Source organism: Mesoplodon bidens (assembly GCF_964165515.1).
Source record: "Mesoplodon bidens genome assembly, chromosome: 6".
Classification (NCBI taxonomy): Eukaryota; Metazoa; Chordata; class Mammalia; order Artiodactyla; family Ziphiidae; genus Mesoplodon; species Mesoplodon bidens.
The window spans coordinates 35,737,644-35,765,182 of NC_138162.1; the positions used below are offsets into that span (position 1 = coordinate 35,737,644).

A 27,539-nucleotide genomic window follows, 5' to 3' on the forward strand; every position below is an offset into this window, starting at 1 on the left:
TTCCATCCAGGGTGGTATCAGTGAAGGCTTAACAAAGGGCATGGACTTCCATCCATATCCAGCAGTAATGAGGATCCCCTCACCACACACATACTTATCAGTGTCAGTCAACAGAGCAAAATGAGGAAGCTGGATTTCTATGTTCACCTGGCAGTGCTCCTCATCCCTCTTCCTCTGCTGGAGGAATGTTTATCTAACACTTGTGAAATGACAAAATTGTAGAAATGGAGGACAGATTAGAGGTTTCAAGAGGTTAAAGTAGGGGCAGCCAAGGGTAGGAGGGAAGTGTTTGTTGTTCTAAAAAAGCATGTTATAGATTCTGGTGGTGGGAGAGCTGTTCTGTATCTTGTCTGTATCAACGTCAATATCCTGATGGTGATATTATACTGTGGTGTTGCAAAATGATATCATTGAGAAAAACTAGGAAAATGATATAGGGGATCTCTCTGTATTAGTTCTTAAAACTGCACGTGACAATATTATCTCAAAAGAAAACATGTAATAAAAATTAAAAAAGCAAAAGGCAGAGAAGCAAAATTTCAAGGTGTATCCAGAAACATGCAATATAGAGAAACTGTATCTTGGAGCCTGGGGTACCTGCGTCACCACAGAGGTGCAGTTGGTTGGAGGTCAGGGATATTTCTTCATACCTAACCATTGCTTTATACATGGAACAGAATATGAAGAGTATGCGTGAGTATTAGCAAGACCAGAGAGGGTATTCCTCCTGCAGAAATTCACAAATTGACCCTCTTATTCATGTATCAGTTTCTTTGAAATTTTATGGCTCCTAATGAGGGTCACACATTTCTCTTTCAAATTAATCTTGGGAAACACATTTTTTCCTTATTATTGTAAATGGGATTTCATCACATTTTTAAAACTTAATGTTTCATTGATTTGAAGTCTTTATCTTGCAACCTTACAAGTCTATTAATTCTACTCATTTTCCATGGATTTCTTTGGATTTTCTAGGTTAACAATAACATCATATGAAAATAGTAAAACGGCTCTTTTTTTTTTAACATATTAAATATTGATGGTGAAAAAGAGTAACCTTGCCCTATTAATCTTTATGGTTATGTCTTTACATATTTCACATTTCACATATAATGTATATTTGATTATTTTTTCTCATAACTTATTCTATAGTTCATGACTTATTTTAATACAACTGCTTCCATATTTTGACAAAATCTATACATTTCAAGGTTTTATGGAAAATTTCCCAACCACTCACACTATGCTACATATAGTGATAATGGTTTGTTTTATATTTGTTAAATGATTGTTTAAATGGTAAAACCCCACAATATCCTGGAATGCTGTCTTGAGTGGGATATGAATTAAAACACTACCCCCCGGGCTTCCCTGGTGGCGCAGTGGTTGAGAGTCCGCCTGCCAATGCAGGGGACACGGGTTCGTGCCCCGGTCCGGGAAGATCCCACATGCCATGGAGCGGCTGGGCCCGTGAGCCATGGCCGCTGAGCCTGCACATCTGGAGCCTGTGCTCCGCAACGGGAGAGGCCACAACAGTGAGAGGCCCACGTACTGTAAAAAAACCAACCAAACAAACAAACAAACAAAACAAAACAACAACAAAAAAACACTACCCCAAACCATCAATCATCAATACATGTAAATAGCTTTATACATACATACAAACACATTCATACACACACACACACACAAAATACCATGGTTTTAGAACAAAATTTGGAAAGTAATCTCAGTAACTAGATAACATGAAAGAGATAAATGTGTGATTAGCCACTTCCTACTGTTGAACTCGGCCTTCCAGATGGCTGACTTTGATTCTAAGCCAGTGCTTCTAAGGGTCAGTAGACTTGTTCACCTTCATTTCTCTAAAAAAGGAATGGAAAATTCTCAGGAAGTTGGGAACCAAGCAGAGTTTCCATATGCTGTATTCTAACATCTAAACATGGAATTTGCTTTATTTATTTACTCGTTCATTCACTCAAAGTTTATTAATGCTTACTCCAAGTTCATGGCCATGTAGCAGAGGCGATGAAAAAAGAGAAAGGGAGAGAGAGAGACACACAGACATAATCCTGCCCTAAAGGGATTCATAGGATACCAGAGGAGGAAAAAACCTAACAAAAATGATGATGCTGTGTGGTAAATGTTAACAGGAAAAAAAGATATTTATGAGAACCAAAAGATCTAGGTCTATCTGTGCCAGGGCAAGAAGGAATGAAAGGGAAAGTTTCATAAGAGAAGTGAGTTTGTTATGAATCCTGATGGATAGGTAAGAACTGAACAGACAGACAAAATGTGGAATATTCTAAGCAAAGGAGGACAAAAATGCACAAGTGTGGAGCCGTGGAAGAGCTTGCGGTGTCTGAGCGGCCACCAGCGCCCTGGGGTAGCCGGAGCATACGATGCTGCAATATTCATACCCAAGAGATCATTTAAGCCTAGTAGAATCTCATGGCTTTGATATTTATTCTCAAACTTTAAAAAGAGACACAGTAATGTTTTCTGAATCTTATGTTAAAGCATTAATTCAGTTTGTCAATATAGAGCAGGTGTCTCAACCTCAGTAGAGGGTGACATTTGGAACTTGTCACAGCTGTTTGGTGTATCGTAGGCTATTTAGCAGCATCCTTGGCCTCTAGCCACTAGATGACAATAGCTCCTTCCACTGTGACAACCAATAACATCTTCAGACATTGCCAAATGTCCCCAAGGGGGCAAAATCTCTCCTTGTTGAGAACCACCACTGGTAGAGTGTAACAATTTAAATTAATCAAGGACTTACTATATGCCAAGCACCATAGCAAGCTTTTCACACATATTATCTCACTGCCTTTTTATAACAATCCTACTGGTATTAACCCCATTTCATAGACTAAGAAACTAAGGCCCACAGAGGTCAAAGAACTTGCCCAGAAAAACACAGTGAGGAAGTGACAGAACTAGGATTCATCACTAGCACTCATGCCACTAACTAATAGTTAATCCACAACTATTTATTTTTAGATTTATTTATGGATTTATACGGTTGTATAAGGATTGAATCATGTATCTCGCATTACCAGCATTTAGCACACTCACAGCGCCCATCATTTTACTGAGCCTGATTTTTTTCTAGCTTGGGCTATCATTTTCAAATTGCTAACCTTGGCTACTATCCAAACTTGGCTAAGCATCTCATTTTTAGTAAGCACCAACTCGATGCAGAGCCCATGGAACCGAACACTTGAGATGCTAAGCTACAGCTGAGAAGCAACTGTTTATTTTAAATGTAGCCTGGAAAGAGCAGCAAAATATTTCTGGATCATTTCCTTGATGGATAAGGACGGTGCAATGAGTGCTATGGAATCACTGTAGGCAATAAAATGGCGCAGAGACAGCGTGGATTCTGGGCTCCGAGAGAGCTGGGTCTGCTCACTAACTTCTTTAGAGATGAATGCCACTAGGAAAACTTAAAATTCTTTCGCACTGTTTCCTCTTCTGGCAAAGAGGCACATAAGCGGGCAAAGACTTTGCAAGAGGCATGTGGATGTGGCATGAATCATTTTAGAGAGCCAATTTCCAGGACCTCAACATTCCTTTGTCCTCTTAGCTAAACTGATGTGCCAGAGAAAGCATCTACGGCACCTTTACACAAGTGCTCTTTGTTCATTTTTCAGAAGAAATGTGTACTTTTCACTCCTTCTAAATCTTGATGCATTGCCCTGAGGCAATAAATCTCCAGCACAAGTCAAAATCTTGGTATCTGGAGACCCTTCAGATTAAGGCACAATAAGCAGGTCCTCTGAGAAACTCTTCTAGTCTTTCACATATTTCAGTTAAGTATCTTTCAATATTTCTTGACATTGGAAATGGAGTATTTTGGCTCATTTCTGGGATCTTTTGAATTCAGATACATTGTAGGGTGGGGACGGGGGAGGGAAGGCATCGTTCATTTACCGCCTTTCCTTTTCAACCCTCTGACTACCGTCAAAGCACATGCCACTTCTTTATAAGAGTCGCATGAGGGCAAAGCAAGGAAGAAAATGTCCGTAAGAAATACTGAAGGTGGCAGCAGCTTATTTCACCCAGATGACAACTTCAAGGCAGGCTCTCTGCCTCGTTTATCAACTGTCGAATTCTAAAGTAATATGATTGCTACTGGAATGTGCATTGGCTTATTTAGGCCTTTTTCTCTCCGAAAATAAATCTGATTTGGAGGATAGGTTTGACTGTGAGAAACATTTTCACAAATAGGTGATATGGTAGATATTTGTCCAGAAATTAAATAAGCTAAATCTATGGCTCCAAGATTTTGATAAGAAGATATTAATGCACATTTTAGGGTAAAATAATTTTATCAAAGACTACTGAATTTTTAAAAGTTTATTAAAATTCAGGGACTTCCCTGGTGGTGCAGTGGTTAAGAATCTGCCTGCCAATGCAGGGGACACAGGTTTGAGCCCTGGTCTGGGAAGATCCCACATACCGCAGAGCAACTAAGCCTGTGCGCCACAACTACTGAGCCTGCGCTCTACAGCCTGCGTGACACAACTACTGAAGATTGTATGCCTAGAGCCTGTTCTCCACAAGAGAAGGCACTGTAATGAGAAGCCCGCGCACTGCAAAGCAGAGTAGCCCCCACAAACCACAACTAGAGAAAGCCCGTGCGCAGCAACCAAGGCCCAACACAGCCAAAAATATATAAATTAAAAAAATAAATTTATTTTTTAAAAAAGTTTATTAAAATTCATATTATTTTGTTTTTCCCAAGATCAACTTTAAACAAAATGCTTCCAAATGAAATAGTAACAGGTAGTCTTTTAATAAGTCCTGGTAAAGTTCTAGTCTTTGGGGGGGCTTCCAGAAATTTGAGAAAGTGAATGATTGGAATGATGGGTTAAAAACTCCTTCTGCTGGTGAAAAGTTTTCCAATTCCTTAGTTTCAATAAAATTGAAAGCGGACCTAAGGGAATTGTCAGCTGAGAGATCATTTACAATCCTTTTTTGACAATAGATAACTCATGTTATTTTTGGCAGGTAACTCAGGAGGAACTCCAAGAACTGAGTGACATCAATTTAACACAACTCTTTCAAATGCCATCTACATATTTGTATGAAGAAGGTTTCCAGCACTAAAACCTATAAAAATGAAAAACAGCACTGAAATGAATGCTGTATGCTCTTATTCTAATAGTGAACAATAGAAATCCATGGGTCCATGAATTAATGAACAACCCATCTGATTGAGATGAATCTCCAATAGTATCTTATTTTTTATATCAAAATTTGTAATAATGTTTGACAAATTATATACAAGTAACAACTGCAATAATAACTCAATCTGTTAGCAATTTTGGTCACAGAAAATGTAAAAATTTCTATTGATATCAACAATTTTTGTAGCAGAGGAGTAGAATTCTGCAATCAATAAAAGGCTTTAGGACATAAAAATATGTTGCATTAGAAGGGAATTATGTGGGGACTTCCCCCTGGTGGCACAGTGGTTAAGACTCCACTCTCCCAATGCAGGGGGCCTGGGTTCGATCCCTGGTCAGGGAACTAGATCCCACATGCATGCTGCAACTAAAAGTTTGCATGCCACAACTAAGGAGCCAGCGAGTCACAACTAAGGAGCCCGTGAGCCACAACTAAGGAGCCTGCCTGCTGCAACTAAGACCCAGTGCAACCAAATAAATAAATAAAATATTTTTTTAAAAAGAACTATAAAAAAAAGAATAGAATTATGTGGTAGAAGTGGAGTAAAGAGATCTAAGAAAACATGCAAAGTTTCGGCATTAAAAAAAGGTGCTTGCAGACATAGAAAACAAACTTATGTTTACCAAAGGGGCAAGGTGGGGGAGGAGGGATAAATTAGGAGTTTGGGATTAACATATACACACTACTGTATATAAACTAGATAACCAACAAGGACCTACTGTATAGCACAGGGAACTACACGCAATATTTTGTTATAACCTATACGGGAAACAGAATCTGAAAAAGAAAAAAAAATATATATATATATATATAAACCGAATCACTTTGCTGTACACCTGAAACTAACATAACATTGTATCAACTATACTTCAATAAAACTTTTTAAAAAGGTGCTTGTTCATCAATGGATACTACTAGAAGGAATCAAATTTGCTGTAGTACTTAGATTTCAGTGGCTACATTTAATAGTGCTGCAACAGTTTTATTTTAAAACATCAATACAGTACTATAGAAATGCCATCTTTACAAACCCTGTTGAAAAGTTTAGGGGGCTTCTTAAAAATCAATGAGGGGCACGTGGGTTTTCAGTCTTTCTTTAGGGGTTACGTGAGCAAACACATTTGAAGATTACTGATTTCGCAGATGTTAATTGTTTTCCCTTTGTCTCCTTTTCATTGTTATTGGAAAGAGTTACTTATAATCGGGCTGGGGAAAAGAGGAAGGGAGAGAGGAAGATTTTACAGTGAGAAGCAGAAATTGGTCATAATCCTTCTTTTGACAATTTTTAAATATTGGGTATATTTATGAGTATCTCTAAAGGAAACAACATTCTGACTTTGAGAGCTTCTGTTGAAGATGGTGATGGAGGAGGATCCTGGGCTCACCACCTCCACCGACACACTGAATCTGCAGCTACATATGGGACAACTTCCTCTGAAAAAAACTAAAAGCTGTCTGAGCGACCCCTACACATTGGGCAAATGACAGAAGGCCCACATCGAAACAGGCAGGAGGGGATGGGACACAACCTAGCCACAAACCCCATCACAGCGTGGCCACCCACAATCCAGAGAAAACTCAAAGCCTGAAGCTGCTCCCTGAGGCGGGAGGAGTTTGAACCCCACGTGAGCACCCAACTTGTAAGACCTGCATCTGAGAGAAGAGACCCCAAAACATCTAGCTTTGAAAATCAACAGGGCTCGAGTCCACGAGACCCACAGACCATAAGGAACTGAGAAACGCCTCTTAATGGGCTCTTTCATGGCTCACCTGCCCCAGGGCTCAGCGCAGAGGCAGTGGGTCCAGGGGCATCTCGACTTGATGTGATTGAAGCTCATTTGCTCATGTTAAAGCACCTGAGTCTAGCACACACCTAGGGGCCTGCTGACTGGCAGACACCATCTTCACCCCCTTCCTCTTCTTCACTCTAGCCAGTGGGTAGCATCTTTTTTTCTTCTTCTTCTTTTTCCAGCAGATGCCATCTATACTCTCTCCCTCTGCTGTGCTCTAGAGCCACAGTATCTCCCGAAGGAGAGCTTTCACACATGGCTGGTGCCCTGGCTTTTGCAGCTGCTGAGTAGGGGATACCCCTTGATTGCCTGGCTCTGGAGGCCGGCAGGGCTTATGCTTGTGGGTCCCACAGGACGGTAACCAATGGAGAAAGAGTTCTTAAACAGCTTCCGCCCCCAAGAGACAGGAAGAGGCAACCGACACAGGAGCTCAGACTTTCTGTGAAAGTGGCCTATTAGCAAATCATCACAGCTGCAGCCCGAGGGGGCAGGTTCCTAATTAAACACACGTGTAAGTGCTAACTACGATCCTTTCCAGAGATCTCCAAGAGGAGGTGCTATCTTCATGCTCTCCCTGGCCATGCTCCAAAACGCCAATATCTCCCAGAGGGGGGCTTTCACACATGTCTGGTGCCCTGGTTTTTGTGACTGCCTCCCAGGAGATGTCCCTGGATTTCCTGTCTCTGGAGGCCGGTGCTGGGGGGCGGCCAGTGTTCTTGGGTCCCCTGGAACGATCGGAGAGACAGTTCCAGGCAGGCTACTCCCCACCAGGGCACTGCACAGACAATAGACTGAAACCAACCACCGCCCCCCTGCTTCTGTGAAAGAGGCCTATTTTCTTCTTCTGGAGCCTGAGGGGTGGCTTCAGCTTTGCCAAGCAAATAGAGGCCTACAGAGGTGCTCTCAGGGAACCCAGGCAGTTGGGTGCCATCTATGCATGCTCTCTCTGCCACACCACACCTTCCTGATACCTCCTGGAAAGGAGTTTATACACTCATCTGGAGCCCCAGTTTTTGCGACTGCCACCCAGGGGACACCTCCAGATCACCCGGCTCTGGCGGCCAACAGGTCTTTTACACTTGGGGTCCCAGAGGACTGTATATATCGCATACTTTAAATATCTGCATACTTTAGAAGCTGCTACTGGAAGGTGTGAATTCCAAACAGCCTGAATCTAGGTGCTGACTGAGATCCTCCCCTTTGGGACACTGACAGGTCCTGGCACAGCCTCAACTAAAATAAATTAACTGATTCACTTTGTTATAAAGCAGGAACTAACACACCATTGTAAAGCAATTATACTCCAATAAAGATTTTTAAAAAATAAAAATAAAAAATTAATTAATTAATTAAAAGTAAAATAGGCTGCGTGGACAATCACAAAGGTTCAAGAGACAACCAAGAGCTAGGGGAGGGGTGAATGATAAGGGTCATCGCCTACACGGGGCCGCTCGTTCAAGACAGAGAGGTGTCTGTTTTATCTAATGCACAGAAAGCAACGCAGAGAGTCAAGGAAAACGAAGAAATGGCTGTCCCAAATAAAAAAAAAACAAGACAAAACCTCAGGAAAAAACCTTAATTAAAGAGAGATAAGTAATTCACCTGATAAAGAGTTCAAAGTCATAGTCATAAAGACGCTCACCAAACTTGGGAGAAGACTGAATACAGTGAGAACTTCAACAAAGAAACAGAAAATATAGTCAAGTACCAAATAGAAGGCACAGAGCTGAAGAATACAATAACTGAACTGAAATACAATATTCTGACTTTGGAGTTTGGTGGTGTTTCACACCTACGGTCTAATGATATGCATTTTCCTGTTATAAAAATTATGATAGACTGGAAAATGCACCATCAGGACTGAATACCTACCACATTCTGTGGCAAACTGAACAAACTAGCCCAGTGCAGGCAGCAGTGACCCATCCTCCTCAAGCTGATGGGAACCACTGTCAACATGCCAGCAATATTCCCTCATAAAAAAGCGAATAGGGATACATTGTACAAATTCCTTACACCTTACAAATCCATTATTAGGCACCACTGGGGATGTCTTTTGGGGAAAAAACCCAGCTACGCTCTGCTCAGAGAACAAGATTTCCAAATGTTCTGGTTTCTATTCAAGAATTTCTAGAGCTCTCTGTCCTCTTTCCAAAGAAATCTTAGGCAGGAAAATGTGTGTGTGTGTGTACGCAGGTGTGTGCCAGGTGGGGGTGGGGAATTGTGTGTATATATTTACATGTGTAATAAGATATTCCCACATAAATATTCCATTGTTACCATTTCTATTGTGTATCCTCCTTTTATGAAAAATAATATAACCGGGGCTTTGGCTCATTATCTGGTCCTCAGCCTTGACGCTCATCCAGCTATAATTTTAAATCTGCTAATCATTCCAAACTCACTGAAATGGAGTCGATGCCTGCAAAGCAGTGTCTCAAGATGTCTATTGTCTCTGTGTCTCTCAAATCCCTTCGGCGAAATTCAGAACAGCTGCAACTGCTTGGATTTACAACAGGAGTTCACTAGTTATTCACAACTGATTATGATGATCTAGCCATGTAAAAATGACTCATCTAGTGAATTAACCATACTCTGTATTTGACTTATTGCTGAAAAAATTTAACCAAATGTAAATATTTTGCATTCAAACAAATTGAATTCTTAAAAATGTCTTACCACATGCCTTTGTGCTAAGGACCCTGTGGTGCCCAAGGCACAGGTGGAAACCAGGCAATTGCCTAAGATTTCAATAATGAGTTCTTGTCCATTTAAGATTCTGGTATTAAACCTGGCCTCTTACCTACATCCATTTTCTTTTCCTTTTTTTAAAAAAATAAATTTATTTATTTGTTTGTTTATGGCTGCGTTGGGTCTTCATTGCTGCTTTCTCAAGTTGTGGCGAGGGGGTCTACTCTTCATTGTGGTGGGTGGGCTTCTCACTGTGGTGGCTTCTCTTGTTGCGGAGCACAGGCTCTAGGTGTGCGGGCTTCGCTAGTTGTGGCTTGCAGGCTCCAGAGTGCAGGCTCAGTAGTTGTGGCGCACGGGCTTAGTTACTCCGCGTCATGTGGGATCTTCCCGGACCAAGGTTCGAACCCGTGTCCCCTGCATTGGCAGGCAGATTCTCAACCACTGTGCCACCAGGCAAGCCCACATCCTTTTCCTTGATGGGCTCTGAAGGCAGGCAGTGAGGATACAGAATGAACTAGAAAATCACTGCCCATTAAATCACTAGTCTGATGAAGCAGGAACAAAGCAAATGGTTGGACCAAATGTAAAATCGATAGCTAGTGGGAAGCAGCCGCATAGCACAGGGAGATCAGCTCTGTGCTTTGTGTCCACCTAGAGGGGTGGGATAGGGAGGGTGGGACGGAGACGCAAGAGGGAGGAGATATGGGGATATACGTATATGTATAGCTGATTCACTTTGTTACACAGCAGAAATTAACACATCATTGTAAAGCAATTATACTTCAATAAAAATGTTTAAAAAAAAGCGAATAGTTGGATGTGGTGGGAAAGGGAACCTGCAGAAGCATGAAGAAATGTCTGAGGAATGAAATAGAGTGGTGTTTGGGGGAAACTATAACTAGCTCCAGCTTTTAGGTCAAAGGGTAAAGAGAGGTCAAATCATACAACCTTAATGCTCTGCTAAAGAGCTTGAAGTTTATTGAACAAGTGAGTCATAATTAAAAAACAGTAAGCAGGGGTGTGGCATATTGGGTTTGTCTTTATGTAACTCATTCTCTTCTTTTCCTGCCTAATATCATGTTGAGTTGCATGAAGCTGCTACCTTGTGGGTTGGAAGTGATCAAATATTGATGATCTCATAAGGATCAAGCTGATACGTAACAGAATTTGAAATTATATTTTCAATTGTGTTTATTTGTTGAATGTCTATCTCTATGGCTAGATGGTAGACTCCAGAGCCAGACAACTTGGGTTCATAAATCTATTAGCTGTGTGACCCTGGACCAGTTACTTTACCTCTCAGACTTTGTTTCCTTGTCTCACAATACTCCAGAGAGTTACTGTGACCATTACATGAGTTAATATATATCGATGATTGAAATGGTGTCTGGGATATAGTCAGTGCTACTCAAATATCAGCTATCATTATTATTATCACCATCATCAGTCATTTACTGCTGTCATCAGCATCACCACCACTTCCAAATGTCTATGGTGAACGTGAAGAACGAGGAAAGTAATCCTAGAGCTAGAAATTGGAAGCGACTCCCTTTCATTAGATTCCAGTTTTTTAGTCCTCTTCCCTTGAGTTCAATAACTAATCCCAGAAGGATGTTTTCTCAGCCCTTGAAACCTGCTCACGTAGTATTAAAGTCCCATACCTGAATTTCTGAATTATACAAAATACCTGCAGCAAATGAAAGCGAGTTATGTAGGGTTTTTTTAAAAAACAAAAACAAAAACAAAATATCAACAGCCTTTCATAAAGCATTGATTTACAACCAAAAACAAACAAACAAAAAAACTTCCTATATGGGATGCAGTTTCATCATCTCCCAAGTGAATTGTGAGAAAAACCCTTACAGCTAGCTCTAGTATTCTACTTTTCTATGAAATTAACAAATGCAATTTGCCTCAGCATTTAAGTCTTCCCTAATCAAGCAAACAACCTCTACTTCAAAATCCAATGGCACGAGGGCCTCCCTGGTGGCGCAGTGGTTGAGAGTCTGCCTGCCAATGCAGGGGATACGGGTTCGTGCCCCGGTCTGGGAGGATCCCATATGCCGCGGAGCAGCTGGGCCCGTGAGCCATGGCCGCTGAGCCTGCGCATCTGGAGCCTGTGCTCCGCAACGGGAGAGGCCACAACAGTGAGAGGCCCGCGTACCGCAAAAAAAAAAAAAAATCCAATGGCACATTATCCCACTGCCTTTTCTCACACAGGATTCTTGATTTTCACTGGGTACTCATCATGTCAATATGGTATCCACCTTTAGTAGCAGCAAAGCTTCTTGATGGTACTCACCTGCATGCAGGAATCTTCCTTATCCTCCCCATAGCACAATTCCTCAGGTTAGGGCCACTAGTCTAGCCCAGAAGAGTGGAATTTACAAAATAGATGGGATCCCTTGTCTTCAAGTATCTCATTCTTGAGATAATTATTTTAATGTTCATTCATTAGCTTTCTCATAACATTTATATTATCTCACAATGATTAATAATAAAAGCTACCATTGATCAAGAATTGACGTGCCAGATACTGTCCTAAGCATTCTAAGTATATTCTCTCAATTACCCAACCATCTATCTACACATATATACATGACTGTATACACACACACATATCTATAGGTTTACTTCTATGTACATATATGTATGTGTATATATATACATAAAACTATACCAAAAATATATATATACATAAAACTATACATATATATATATACACATAAAACTATACCATTATTAAGCCCATTTTACAGAAGAAACTGAGAATCAGAAAGAATTAATCATCCAAAGCCGCATAGTTTATGTCAGAGGCTGAATTTGAGCTAGATCCTTCTGCATTTTTAACCACTTTCAGTTCAGTGTTTATGGTCTCCAAAAAGCAATGAACCCAAGAAGCTTTTTTCAAAAGTGCAAAATAAGCAGTTTGATATCTTGAAAACAGGACTTAGAGAAGTGTCCTGGGTCCCTTCCCGGTCCTGCTGATTGATGGTGGGATATGCCATCTTAAGCAAAATACTCGTCTTTCCCTGAGACCTCAATTTCCTCTTGTAGAATGAAGGGTTTAGAGCAGATAATCCCTAAGGTTTCTTTTGGCTCTAAAGAGAAGTGATTTGCTTCGGAAAGGCATTGTATCTGCAATGAGGATAAATACCCAGAATGCCAACTCTTCTTAATGAAAGGTAACATCCTCTCCTGAAGCAATAAAAGAACTATCTTCTAGTCATCCTGCAGATCTTGGTTTAGAGAGTACAATATTAGTCTAACCTTCTCTGGAGTCCCTTCTTCATACTGCACTTCACAGTTTGTGATTACAAATTGATTTGTGTAGCTAGATTGTAAGTTCTAAGAAGGTAGGCACCATGTCTGTCTGTTCACCACTGAACACCTACCTGCACATTGAACTACTGAACCACTGGCACAGAGAAAGTGCTCAGGAACGTTTGTCAGCTAAATGGATTTTAAAAGGGGCTCAGAGCTGCTAGGTTTTCAGTATTGGATGATTTAGAGCAAATATTTCTTTCTGCCTTTCCAAAAGATAAGAGTCTAGTAATGATTCTTTCATGTCATCAGAAGGCTATAATTTATTTATTTTCTCTTAGCTGGTACCGTGAAGGAGAAGCCAATGATGAACACTGCCTCCCGAAAGTGTGAAAATCACAGCTCAGAGCTCCAATACCACTTTCTCTAACCACTGAGAAACAAATATTGAAGATGATGATATCAACATTTATATCAGGGACTTTCTGGCGGTCCAGTGGTTAAGACTCTGTGCTTCCACTGCAGGGAGTGCGGGTTGGATCCCTGCTCGGGGAACTAAGATCCCACAAGCTGCGTGGCACAGCCAAAGAAAAAAAAACAAACCAAAAAACATTTATATAAATGAACTGGATCTAACTGCAATCCTGCACGTAAGGAAGGCTCATTAATTTAAGAGAAGGGATGGAAAAACGAATCCTTTTGTGCTTGGTGTTCTTGGCTGGAACCAGCAGCCAAAGTGCCGTTGTCCCCTCTACTGCAGCTCCACTGACAGGCCCACCCAACTGTGTACATTTTACAGACAGACGGCTGTGCCTCTCTGCCTGGAATGCACGACTGGTAGCAGCCACAGCGACTTGGGTAACTGGGGGCAGTGGGTTTGTGAACTGCCCCCCTCTCTTCCTGCAGCTTATCCCCTGGGATGCAAGATTACAGTGCCCGGGAGCGGTGGAGGCCGGGTACAGCATGGCTGAGGCTGCTGGGCAGCCACACGGGCAGTGGCTTGTTGGCAGCGAGCTCAGTCTAGGACCACACGGAAAGCAGACATGCTGACTACAGCATGCAGCAAAGAAAACGAGAGCTTCTGCCTGTGTTCGGTGGGCTTGGACGGGAGAGGGAAGGAGGGGGTTGTCGGGGAGAGTGCCAAGCTGGGCTGTTCATGAAAGTGTGGGAAGATTCAAGGGGAGGCATTTTGCCAACTCAGAGGCAGTTGGGCAGATCCCACCCTCCCTTTTTTCTGCTCAAATGAGAAATCCTGCTTGATGGAGTGGGAGCAGGGCCAAGAAAGGAATGATTCTGCTGGGCGAGCACGGATGCTCGGACCCGGGAAGGATGTCCGCCAGCTGGGATCAGGGCCAGTGGTGGGGGGAGGAGAAATCGAGGGAAGGGAGATGAGGGACAACAAGAATGAAAGCAAGTGTCAGAGGCTGGGACTAGCAGACGCCAACGATTATATACAGCACGGACCAACAAGGTCCCACCGTAGAGCACAGGAAACTATATTCAGTATCCTGGGATAAACCACAGTGGAAAAGAACATAAAAAAAAGAATGTATATATATGTATAACTGAATCACTCTGCTGTACAGCAGAAACTAACGCAACACCGTAAATCAACTATACCTCAATTTAAAAAACAAAGTAAAAGTGAGTAAAAGAAGAACATGAGGAGAAATGTCCCGCTAGGAGAAGAAAAGAGAGAAAGCAGGTCAGGTCAGAGACCTGTAAGGTTCACCCCTGGGAGAACCACGTTTCTGTGTTATAGAGCAGACCCACCTACCTTCCAAATAGCAGAATGAAATAATGTTCATGTGAAACGAGCAGTGAAAGACCACACCAGACAGTATAAAGTAAACCTACTGCCCCAAAATTCTCCTGGTGGGTATTAATTTCCATGGGAATACATTTTTCCCAAACAGCAAACCATGGAAGAGTTTTAAGTTCTAAAAATCATGTTACCTTTTAAGTAAAACAGAGCAAACAAAATGCTATCACAGAAAAACCATATAGTACTTCTATATATTTGATATTTCCTAAAACATAATTTATTTTTTTATCACAGCTAAAATATAATTTAGAACCCAAGAATCCTAAGTTGTTCTTCTTGTCTTTCTAATGTAGTATTAAAAACATGAAGATCCTGTGGTAAGAAAACCTAGAGGAGATAAAATTAGAAATGTCGAAGAAGTGAATTCCATTTTGAAGTGATGTCACTTTTAGAGCTTTCTAATGTCCCTTCGTGGAGACTTATGAAGAGCTAAAAGACCATCAGTTACATTTTTTGGTGACAATCCTACAAGTTATATGTGGCCTGAGGACCAGAATCCCACTGGCTGCAATCTCTTACAGAGGCTGAGGCATATTTTGGCGATTTGGCTATTGACTGATTACAAATTAAAAGGCCCCAAATCGTCCTCCTTCCCGGATCTGAACCTAGGCTTCAAGAGGCCATTCTTCCTCTTGGAGCTCTGCCCCTATCATGTAAACAAGCCTGGGTTGACTTCATGGGGTCTGAGAGGCCATATAAAGGACAGCCTAGTAGTCCTAGACAAGCCATTTTAGACCAGCCTCCAGCTAGCTGATCCCCAAACAGGTGAGAGAACTCAGGTAAGATCAGCGGGGCAGCCAACCCTACTCACAGCCAACGACAAATGCTTGAGCCAACACAGCTGAGACCAAAAGTGCTGCCCAACCGATCCACAGACTCATGAGCAGTACCAAATACTTAGTGTTTACCCGTTGAGTATGTGGACTGATTCCTACACAGGAAAAGACAACTGATACAGTTACACACAGCCTGGGCACTCACCTGTGCATTCGTACTGTAGACCTTTCCCGTAATACCCCTTCTCACAGATGCACTCAAATTGACCCGTGTGTGTCCCACATTTGCAGCTTGCCATCTGGTCACAGCAGTCTTTGCCGGCTTCACACAGATATGAGCAATGGGACATATCCTCTTGAATAAAACTCCCAGAAGGCAGATCTAGCAAGCACATATGACAGGGGGTCATAAAAAAAAATGAACGAGCAGTTGAATGTTACATTCTCTCGTTACCACAACTGAAGCTCAAGACAGAGAAAATATCTTTTCATTTCCATCAAATTCCCAACTGCTCCCCACTCCCATCCAAATATGAAGGTGTGTGATTTGCAGGACCACAGACTGGGAATTTGATGCAGCTGGTTAAGCTATTTCAGTCTGGGACCTCATCATAAGTTCTCAAGGCCAGGCAGGGTCAGGCAGAAATTAAGTAGTTTCAGCAAGGAATCTCCAGATGCAGCAGGAAGTAATGTAGTCGGTTCTCCAGGTCAGTCCCCTGGCTTCCACACCAGCATGAGGTCAGGCAGCAGTAACCAGATTTCTAGAATCCTTGTTCAGATAAATAAATAAAGCTGCAATCCTGACTGCTGTCAAAGGGTGCTGATGGTGAGTTACTGATTTAAGAATAAATACCATTACTTCTATAATTATTTGATTAAAAACTGAAACAATGGCACCACACAAGTTGAATAATAGAACCAGGATCTGCTTTCTCTCTCAATTTTAAATAAATTTTCACTTGTTGTGTAAAAGGAGACCATACAGATTATGTGAGCCATGCTCTGAAGTGAGCCATGCTGGGAATTCAACAACACAGGCAGAGCTGTCCTGTTCTGAAAGTGACTTAACGGGACAGGGTAAGGTTGACTATGACTTATCAGGAATGGATGGCCTAGAATCAGGCACACAGTAAGTTCCATTTACCCTGCTGAGAAAGTTCAAAAGTCTTAGCCTAAATTCCAGCACTAGGTCCACAGTGCTAGGCCCAGATACAGTGATAGGACCACAGTAGAAACTCAAATGAGTGAGTTTCAGCAAGACACATGAACTGCCATTGAATACCCAGAAAGGAGATTGGTGATGGCCTCAGTTATGGAACATCTGTCTCTATGCCTTAAGACCCTGAACAATAGACAGGGACAACGTAAAGGGAAGACCCTGGCCCTGAGAGAAAGAGACTTGTACAACCAAGTACCCTATTAAAGCCCCATCTAATAGACTATGGTGTGGGTACAAGGTCTGCAACATGGGCATCTTGGACTTAGCTCTGAGACACAGGTTTATTTGGCAGTTGAGGGAGCAAGAAAAAGGTAGCTATAAGACTGGTGCACTGGCATTTAGGCCGGGGAGAGAGATAAGTAACAAGCTGCATATGTGGAAAGCTATTAATCTGGAACCTACATCTGTCGAGAATGGCCACAAACATGGACAGCCTTGCGACCAAAAGTGGATCCATCCAACTTGAAAGTAGTTTCAGCAGACCACAGATAGAGAGAACAAACTAGTGGTTACCAGTGAGGGGAGGGGCAGTGTGGGGGTGGGGGAGTGGAAGGTACAAACTCTTGGGTATAAGATGGGCTCAAGGGTGTATTGTATGTACAACACAGGGAACATAGGCAATATTTTGTAATAACTGTAAATTGGAAGTAACCTTTAAAAATTGTATAAAAATAAAAAACTATATATAAAAAAAGAAAGTTGCTTCAGAGAACATGGAGGCAGGAGAAATGAGGTTCACTTCCTTTGCCCCCATCGTCTCTTTTCAGTAAAAACAGGATTTTTTCTTATGGAACCTGGAAACTTGATTAGAGTATTACACATTTTAGATTTTAGTATTTTGTAATAAAAGTGATGCCTTCCAAAACTCTGCTGTGATAGAATAACCAAAATCCTTTCCTTGAAGACTCTGTCCCATCCAGTTTCTGACTCAACTTGCATTGGGCAGAAGGCCCCCGTCCTACAAAACAGAAGGTTGGTAGGACTGGAAATGAGTCCTCTATGACACAGCTAATAACACCCACAATTTCATAATCCCATCTAGTGCAACAGACACTGTCTTCCTACTCAGCATATCACTTTTCCCAGAGAAGAGGAGAAACAAAAAAAGCCCCAGTTACTGAACTTCTGTCATATGCCAAACACTGTGCTGGTGAAATTTAAATATTTTATTTAATCCTCCTGACAAAGCTATTTGGTACATGTTATAATATCTCTATTTTAAAAGTAGAGGAGGGCTTCCCTGGTGGCGCAGTGGTTGAGAGTCTGCCTGCCGATGCAGGTGACACGGGTTCGTGCCCCGGTCCGGGAAGATCCCACATGCCGCGGAGCGGCTGGGCCCGTGAGCCATGGCCGCTGAGCCTGTGCATCCGGAGCCTGTGCTCCACAATGAGAGAGGCCACAACAGTGAGAGGCCCGCGTACCGCAAAAAAAAAAAAAAAAAAAAAAAGTAGAGGAAACTGAAGCTCATAGATGTTAGATAAATTGGCTAAGGTAATAGCCAATGGACAGTTATTGAGAGCTTAGTATAATAAGCCCTCAGTGACTTTTCTAATCACTTTATATGTATTAATCCATTTAATCCTTGGAATAAGCCTATGAAGTAGGGACTATTCTTGTACACTATTCTATTAACAAGAAATCTAGGGAGTGCAAAAGTTAAATAATTTGCCCAAAGCCACCCAGTTAGTAGGTGACTAACTGGGGATTTTTGCTCTATCCATAGGTAGCCTGAGATGCTGCTCTAAACTCTTCTGTTGGAACTACAGTAAGGCTGACCCACTTAGTTTGAACATCACTAATTGTGAGGAAACCTCATGTTGCCATGATTTGCCCATCAAACTGAATCTTTCATGTGGATACCTACAAAGATCAAGCCTAATTTGCTCCATGGCTTTGGTCTGAGGCTAGATCCCCATCTCCTCCTCCCAGTCTGCACTTTCTCTCCTGGATCACTGCAAGATACATGCCCATACTACACCTGGAAGTTCATCTGACTTAAGTCACCCAACTAAACATCCTTATAAATGGTGTACAAAGAACTCTAATGAATGGATTTACTGATGCTATTCCCTGTCGCTGTCACTGCTCTTCAGTTTATCCATAAGCATATTTATATTCAAACTGTCAGGTCAAGAAGTATGTGTTAAGTATTTATTGTCCCTATAATCTTCATGTGTATTTCTGGAAACATTCTGGTTAGATTCACTAAGCACGTCTCTGAATGTTTACTTCATCCTTCCAGATAACTGAAGATGAGATGTAAGTCAAGGCTTCTGACTCCGTGTGTGGCCTCAAAACACACCTCAGTTCATTCCACTGATTCTAATGGTTCCAGGTGGGAGCATATGGATATTTTAGTGAAAATATATCAGAGCTATTAAAAAACAAAACAAATACTCCTGTTGCAAGGCCAGAATGTCATCTCTACTTATGAAGTTCAACGCAGCTCATAATACACGAAGAACACATGGGCATCACGCTCAGCGAAAACCTCATAGGGCTTGGTATTATCCCCACAGTGGGTTTCAAGAAATAAGCAAGAAGGAAGCCCTGTTTAAAGGCACTGCGTTATGCCAGTATGTTTCCATTACCTTCATGCAACGCTCGGCGGGCTAAAGCCTCAAATTCTTCAAAACTGTGGAGCAGGTAGCAGTGCTCCTCCTTTGGGGTGGAAGCCATGTCATTCAGCTCTCGAATGTTTCCTTGCCATATGCCAAAAGTGAAGATTTCCACTCCAAAATCTCGCAGTGATGCTGCAATGGGTCTTGGATCTCCCCCATTGGAATATCCATCCGTAATGAGAAATATAACTTTTGTTGAGTTTTCTCTAGAATGACGAAGAATTTGCTGTAATGAAATAGCGCAAGTTAGTATGAATATATATTGTGTTGGCCTACTCTGTGTCTACCTTATTAGGTAAGGGAGTGCTTGTGAAGATCATTAACATCTCACAAGAGTGAGGAATGGAACACTGATCAGTGAAGGTAAAACACAAACAGGCACAGATGAGAGCCTACAATGGTCTTCTCAAAGAACCACAATAAACCTCAAAAGCATTTAAAATGTATCATCATCATCACCATCATCATCAACGCCATAGAGCTTGCTAATCAAGAGCAACAAATGTTTATGGGGACTTCCCTGGCGGTCCAGTGTAAAGAATCCACCTTCCAATGCAGAGGATGCAGGTTCAATCCCTGGTCAGGGAACAAAGATCCCACATGCCGCAAGGCAACTAAGCCCGCACACCACAACTAGAGAAGCCTGCGCACTGCAATGAAGAGCCCGTGCGCTGCAACGAAGACCCAGCACAGCCAAAAAAAAAAAGTTTATGGAATGAATCTGTATTATCAATTATTGTTAAACTATTTCTATTGATTTTCAGGCTCAAAATATGGACCAAATCTGAGTCTTATGTATCTACTTCCTAGCATATTTAGCTAGCTACCCACTTACCTACCTAGCTGAACCACTTCATGAACATACACTAAAAGCTGGACGAGAAGAAAATTTAACAGAACATGTCTTTTCCAGAGTTAATAATGACTCACTTGCCTCCTCTATTTGTTTTTCCACTGCTCCTCCAAAATTGGAGAATTGATTCAATACTTCAACTTTTTTGGACCACCCAGTACTAGCACAAAATCAGCTGTTTTTTTGGTGGTGTCCTATCTTCATGAGAAAATACTGATTCACTCAATTTGACAACTGGGCTTTACTGGTTTAGGACAAGTGAGTTATCCTTTATAATGTTATATGCTGTTCCTTCTCTACAGATAAAAGGAAAAAGATGTGGGCTTCCCTGGTGGCGCAGTGGTTGGGGGTCCGCCTGCCAATGCAGGGGACACGGGTTCATGCCCCGGTCCGGGAGGATCCCACGTGCTGTGGAGCGGCTGGGCCTGTGGGCCATGGCCGCTGGGCCTGTGCGTCCGGAGCCTGTGCTCCGCAACGGGAGAGGCCACAACAGTGAGAGGCCCGCATACTTCAAAAAAAAAAAAAAAAGGAAAAAGATGAAAACTTTTTTTTTTTTAAGTGTATATTCATTGCCACTGATGCTTTGTAATATCATTCTGTAAAGGCACAAGAGATCCAATGGTGAGTCTGGCTTATAATTAAATTTGCTGTTGTTGCTTTTCATTAGAAATGGATAGGAAAGGTAAAGAAGCACCAGGGTATATTTTCGGGCAAGTTCTTAGAAGGAATCCAATGTTTCTTAAGCAATGATTCAAGAAATACTATATTCAGAAGAAGAGCAACACTGTAACCTAAATTCTGTTAAAGTTAAAAGGAGATATTATGATTTTAAAAATAACTTTGCCTCAATTCATTTCAGGGGACAGGCTCAGCTATAAGACCCAGATTCTCTCATAAGATTCATATCTGTAGAAAGCATATTTCATTAGTATATAATTAATAGTTATTTATTCTAATTCAATAATTTCTGCCAATTAGTTTCAGAGTTTGTGAGCTAAAGATAAAGCTGTTAAATCCGAATTTAAAGACAATTAAATTAAACTAAAAGTTACTCTGGAAAACATCTGGAAAGCCAGCAATTTGAGAAAAGGTATTCAAACACTTCATTCCACTTCTTCTCAAAAAGCAAGTGAAATAAAGGCAAACAAACAGTGTGGAAGTACCGTACTGAAGACAGGAACAGAGGGCAGGTGTATGTGGCAGAATAACATGAGATACTAATGGCTCTTAAAACTTAAAAAGCCGCCCTCTTGATGAATGACAAGAAGATCTGGGATGAATACTTGGTACGTGTAAGATATTTCCTCACTCCAGACAAGAAAAGAACCTCTGAATGGCTATCATCAAAAAGAACAGAAGTAACTAATGCTGGTGATGATGTGGAGAAAAGGGAACCCTCGTACACTGTTGGTGGGAATATAAATTGGTGCAGCCACTGTGGAGAACAGTATGGAGGTTGCTCAAAAATCTAAAAATAGAATTACCATATGACCCAGGAATCCCACTCCTGGGTATATATCTAAAGAAAACAAGAACACTAATTTGGAAAGATACCTGAACCCCAACGTTCACAGCAGCATTATTTACAAATGCCAAGATATGGAAGCAACCTAAGTGTCCATCAAAAGATGAATGGATAAAGAGGATGTGGTATATATACACAATGGAATACTACTCGTCCATAAAAAAGAATGAAATTTTGCCATCTGCAGTAACATGGATGGATTTGGAGGGCATTACACTAAGTGAAATAAGTCAGACAGAGAAAGACAAATACTGTAGGGTATCACTTATTATGTGGAATCTAAAATGTACAACAAACTAGTGAATATAACAAAAAAGAAGCAGACTCATAAATATAGAGAACCAGTGGTTACCAGTGGGGAGAGAGAGGGGAGGGACGATATACGGGTGAGAGAGTGGAAGTACAAACTATTGGGTATAAGATAGGCTACAAGGATGTATTGTACAACATGGGGAATATAGCCAGTATTTTGTAATAACTGTAAATGGAGTGTCACCTTTAAAAATTGTATAAAAAATAAAAAAATAATTAAAAAAAGAACCTCTGAGGAGAGGGAGAGAAAGAGGAGTTAGGGGAGGAGATTTAGATGTTGCTGTGAGGCACTGTGCTCTACACCAATCCCTCCACACACCCCAATTCAGTCACTGTAGGAGCGATGACTGACATTCCTTTATAGGGATGGGTATAGGGATCCATGAGTCCTCTTTCCATGTGGATATTTGGGGTAATGGTAAGTCCCACAGAAGTGCTGCTGGTCACAGTGACATGGGGCAATAGAATATAACTATGTGGGATGTTGAAGGGGAGAAGACCTGATGAGTCTTGTGTATTCCTGGAGAGGCTTAGGAGAGAGAGTTGGTGCAATATGAAGACTCCTAGGGAGTTTTGCAATATTAAGGATGTGGGAGTGGCTGACAGCATGGACCATGAGAGCTATGTCTCTCTCAGGCAATATCAACATGAAGAAATCCTGGAAGCCCCAGGAGATTACTGCACCAAGGGTGGCAAAGCTGACAAACCCATATGCAGATGACCAAGGATGATCATCATGACCACTGAGGAGACAACTGAGACAATTCCAGATGATGGACATGCAGGGAGTGTCAGAGCTGAGAGGTGGACATCCACTCCCTTGCTGCAGCTTTGCAGAAGCTCCAAAGTTTAGACTAAACTAGAGGGAGAAACGGAAGAGGGAAACATTCCTGAATGCGGCTCAGTTTTCAAAAGTGAAGCACTTGAGAAATTTCTGATTTTGAATTTGCTTGGGAGTACCTGGATGGAGTTTTCTCTCATCGGGTGGATTGGAGTCTCAAAATAGAAATAACAATTAGTATTAGAAAAATAGAGAATTTAAAAAAAATCTTAATTGGCAGAGAGTGACATGCATGTTCTTTTTTACAAACACAGCTTCTCTTACTGATGGAACCTTGTGATATCTTGGAAAACAGGTAGAAAAAAGTCTTTTGGAACTCCGACAACCCCACCTTATCTAGAGGGAGAGGCAAAAGTTAGAGATGAAGGGCAGGGGAGAGAGAAGGAGGTCACTGGATTCAACCTCTTTGCAACACAGCTCAAAGATATTCCGAGGTGACAAAGGCAAGGACAACTTCAGACAAAAACCTAGTCTTCTCCCCACATGTAACTTCCTTGAAGGCAGGTATTTTTGTCTAGTTCTTCAATTCTTAATTCTCAAAGTTTAGCACAGCACTTGGGAAATAGTACACACTCAATAAATATTAGTCAATAAATAGCAGCCCATAATGCAGCCAGTGCTCAGGCCAAAAACCTTGGAGTCACCCTCATCTCTCTCTCTTCTTGTATACTGCTTTAGAAAGCTTCCCCTCCCCAAGTCTGTTAAAATATTCTCATATTCTTTTCTCTAATACTTCTGTTTTTTTAAAATTATTAAATCCATACATTTTCCTTTGATGTGAAACAGATACTCCCTTTACTTTTATCCAACTTCATAAGCAATTTTCTTCCCTGGTTAAAGTCTCTTCATTCTGTTTTACTGACTTACTTGCTGATTCATGGTCAATGCCACATAGTTTGGTTACTATACTGTCAAAGTATTTTTTTTCATATCTGGTAGGGAAACTCTTAACATCCTTTTATTTTCTCTTTTAAAATGTTTGTAGTTAACCTTGAGCATTCTCCTTTCCAATTGAGCTTGAGAGTCAGCTTATCAAATTCTTCATTACTTTTTTTTCTATCCAACCATTTGATCCAGCAATTCCACATCTAGAAATCTAGAGCGGATAAACTCTAGGATACACTGGAGAGAGTTGCTTGAGTACGTTGGTCTTAAGTGAGCAGTGGGAATACACAGAATGTGTGTGTGTGTGCTGTATGTTGTATAGTTTTGCACAAAAAAAGATAAAGTTTTCTTTTTGTGCCTTTATTGTCCTTCAGACACAAACAAATATCATCTTGGAATATTAATCTTCACTCCTGTCAATAACATTCCTTGACATCCAGGTTAGGATTTGCAGAGATTTCTGGTTGTACTACTCATTAGGTACAAAACACTTTAAGCTGTGATTCTATTTTTCTTCTCTTCTTGCAGAGAACTACTGAGTATTTACAGGAACCATTATATCTGTTGGCAAGACAATATATTAAGCTTAAAATAGAAAGAAGAATAGCAGGACTAGTAGTCCAAGCAAAGAATTACACAAGATCTGGGTTTGGAATGCACTTTAAGGATAGAGCGGGGAATGGATGATTTACTGAAAATAATCTACCCCCCTCCCCCAATCTCTGTGCTTCATCATACTTGAATAAGAACATAATTCAATAAAAACATTTTTTTCATCCCACAGATCTAAGAAGTAAATAGAGCTGTGGTAATGTTGGTGGAATGTGGTAGAGGACCAACTCTTGATTCTCCTCTTACTGTTCCTGAAATAGTTTACATCATCTGCAATCCTTTGAAAGGTATTTAAGAAATAGAATTTTTTGGTCCGGAATACTGAATGAGGCAAACCCTTTGTGGCCAACAAAAAACTTGACATGAACTTTGTATAGCAAAAGGTTATCACCATCTGTATTGCATCAAGCCTCTGATTAGCTTGTATAAATATCTGGCAGAGAAGTAAGCTCCCCTTGTCCAGTAAGAGTCATTAGAATGATAAAAATGCAGGGTTGTGTAACATTGTTCTAACACCCGAGATCCATCACCATTACACAAGACTGCAATCCCTCTCCCCACACCCTCCAAGTCAGGCCACAAGGGAACTGTTTTGAAAAATGATCTTGAAAGAAAAACAGAGGTTACAAGAAAGCTGACATGGGGACAATATTTGCCCTTGGGCTCCATTAATTAAACTACATGGAGATATAATACCAACCTCAGCACAACCTTAGCTGCAATTACCCACTGTGGCCAACTCTGACTGAAGATAGTAACTAGAGAAACTCATAAGTCACCTTTTAAAAAATATGATTTTGTGAACTGATACCTATGTGTGACTCTATCAGAGCCACTTTCCTCCAGGAGGCAGAAAACTACTGAATTATGCCAGGGTTTCAACTTGTTTTCCACATATGTTTTTTTCCATGTTAGGGAACATTAAGTACAAACAATACACCACAGGGAATGTAAGTTGGTACAGCCACTATGGAAAACAGTATGGGTATTCCTCAAAAAACTAAAAATAGAGTTGCCATATGATTAAGCAATCCCACTCCTGGGCATATTTCCAGACAAAACTATAATTCAAAAAGATACATGCATCCGTATCTTCATAGCAGCACTATCTACAATAGCCAAGACATGGAAACAATCTAAATGTCCATCGATAGATGAATGGACAAAGAAGATGTGGTGTGTATATATACACATACAATGGAATACTACTCAGCCATAAAAAAGAATGAAATAATGCCATTTGTAGCAACATGGATGGACCTAGAGATTATCATACTAAGCAAAGTAAGTCAGAAAGACAAATACCACAGGATATCATTTATATGTGGAATCTAAAATACAACACAAGTGAACCTATCTATGAAACAGAAACAGACTCACAGACATAGAGAAGAGACTTGTGGTCACCAAGGGGGATGAGGGGTGGGGGACAGATGGATTGGAAGTTTGGGGTTAGCAGATGCAAGCCTTTATATATAGAATGGATAAACAACAAGGTCCTACTGAATAGCACAGGGAAGTATATTCAATATCCTGTGATAAACCATAATGGAAAAGAATTTTTAAAAGAATATGTATATATAAATGTATAACTGAATAACTTTGCTGCACAGCAGAAATTAATACAACATTGTAAATCAACTATACTTCAATTTTAAAAAAGACACCATAAGCTACTTGTAATACTTTCCTCATTCTTCAAATTCCAAAATTTCATCAAGCTTCATCTGCTATTTAGTTAATATTTTTAATTTGAATACTCAAATATTCTGCAGTTCAAGGAATGTTTATTGCTTTATATTTGTGAATAGTATATCTGGGGAAAGGATATATTCATATTCTTATATATTCAGATGAATATATATATATATTCATCTGTTGGTTCATCATTTTCTGGACATATTCTATTCTTTTTTCATTTTTATCTCATTCTACTTCCTTCTGAATTGGGTGGAAATGTCTCAAGCTTTTCTTCCATATCACTGGTTTCACACAGTGTTTCTCTTCCCTTCTACTTCCAATTAAGAATTAATCCTGGACCTAGTGATTATGACACTAAGTGAAGTAAGGAGACAGAGAAAGACAAATACCATATGATATCACTTATATGTGGAATCTAAAAACATGATACAAATGTATTTATTTACAAAACAGAAACAGACTCACAGACATAGAAAACAAACTTATGGTTACCAAAGGGGAGGGGGGAAGGGGTAAATTAGGAGTTTGGGATTAACATATACACGCTGCTATATATAAAACAGATAAACAACAAGGACCTACTGTATAGCACTGGGAACTATATACAACAACTTGTAATAACCTATAATGGAAGAGAATCTGAAAAAGAATAGATATATATATAACAGAATCACTTTGTTGTATACCAGAAACTAACACAACATTGTAAATCGACTATACTTCCTATTTTAAAAAAGCACCTTAAAAATCACCGAAAAATTGTCACCTTAAAAAAAAAGAATTAATCCTGGCATTGCATTTATTTTTCTTTTCATAATACTTCTTTGTTTCACACAGTTTTCTCTTCATTCCCTTTAGCTTCTCAGCCAGTTTTGTTTTCCTTTCAGTCCTTTGTTTATTTCATTTCTCATCACCATTTCAACATTTTATTTACCTATGGTAAGTGCACATAATAAATGCTTTCTAGGATTTAGTTCTGTTTTTCACAGTGAATTCCTAAACTTTATCTGTACTTTACATTCTATCTTTACTTTATTTAGCAAAAAAATTTCAAAGAAGCCAGATACAAGTTTTGTGTCCTTTTTCCTCAACCATGAATGAAATGGTATATCCAGTGAAAGTGTTTGCAGCAAACAATCAACAAGTGCGTAAAATCAGTGTTGGAATACATGGCTATAACATTTGCTATTATTATTATTATTGATAAAACAAATCGAAAACCTACCCAAGTGATCAGTGAAGAGGGTTAAAAATAAGCCACACACTGCATCTGGAAACAGAGGGTCTAAGTAAGCACTGTCCAATAGAACTTTCTGTGATAATTGACATGTTATATGCTCTGTTCAATAGAGTAGCCTCTAGGCACATATGGCTACTGACCACCTGAAAGGAAGCTATTGCAACTAAGGAAGTGAATTCATAACTGTG

At 40.5% G+C, this 27,539-nt stretch overlaps 1 protein-coding gene across 1 annotated transcript in view; it reads right to left on the reverse strand.

Annotated features, from left to right (window-relative positions):
• The window catches only part of SVEP1 (sushi, von Willebrand factor type A, EGF and pentraxin domain containing 1), a gene marked incomplete at its 5' end in the record, with an annotated part of 185,989 nt that overhangs the window by 135,527 nt on the left and 22,923 nt on the right, over window positions 1–27,539 (reverse strand). Inside the window, 2 exons of the mRNA XM_081236611.1 lie at window positions 15,748–15,924; window positions 19,353–19,608. Of these exons, the coding sequence (XP_081092737.1) occupies window positions 15,748–15,924; window positions 19,353–19,608 (433 nt within the window). The remainder of the gene's footprint in view (window positions 1–15,747; window positions 15,925–19,352; window positions 19,609–27,539) is intronic.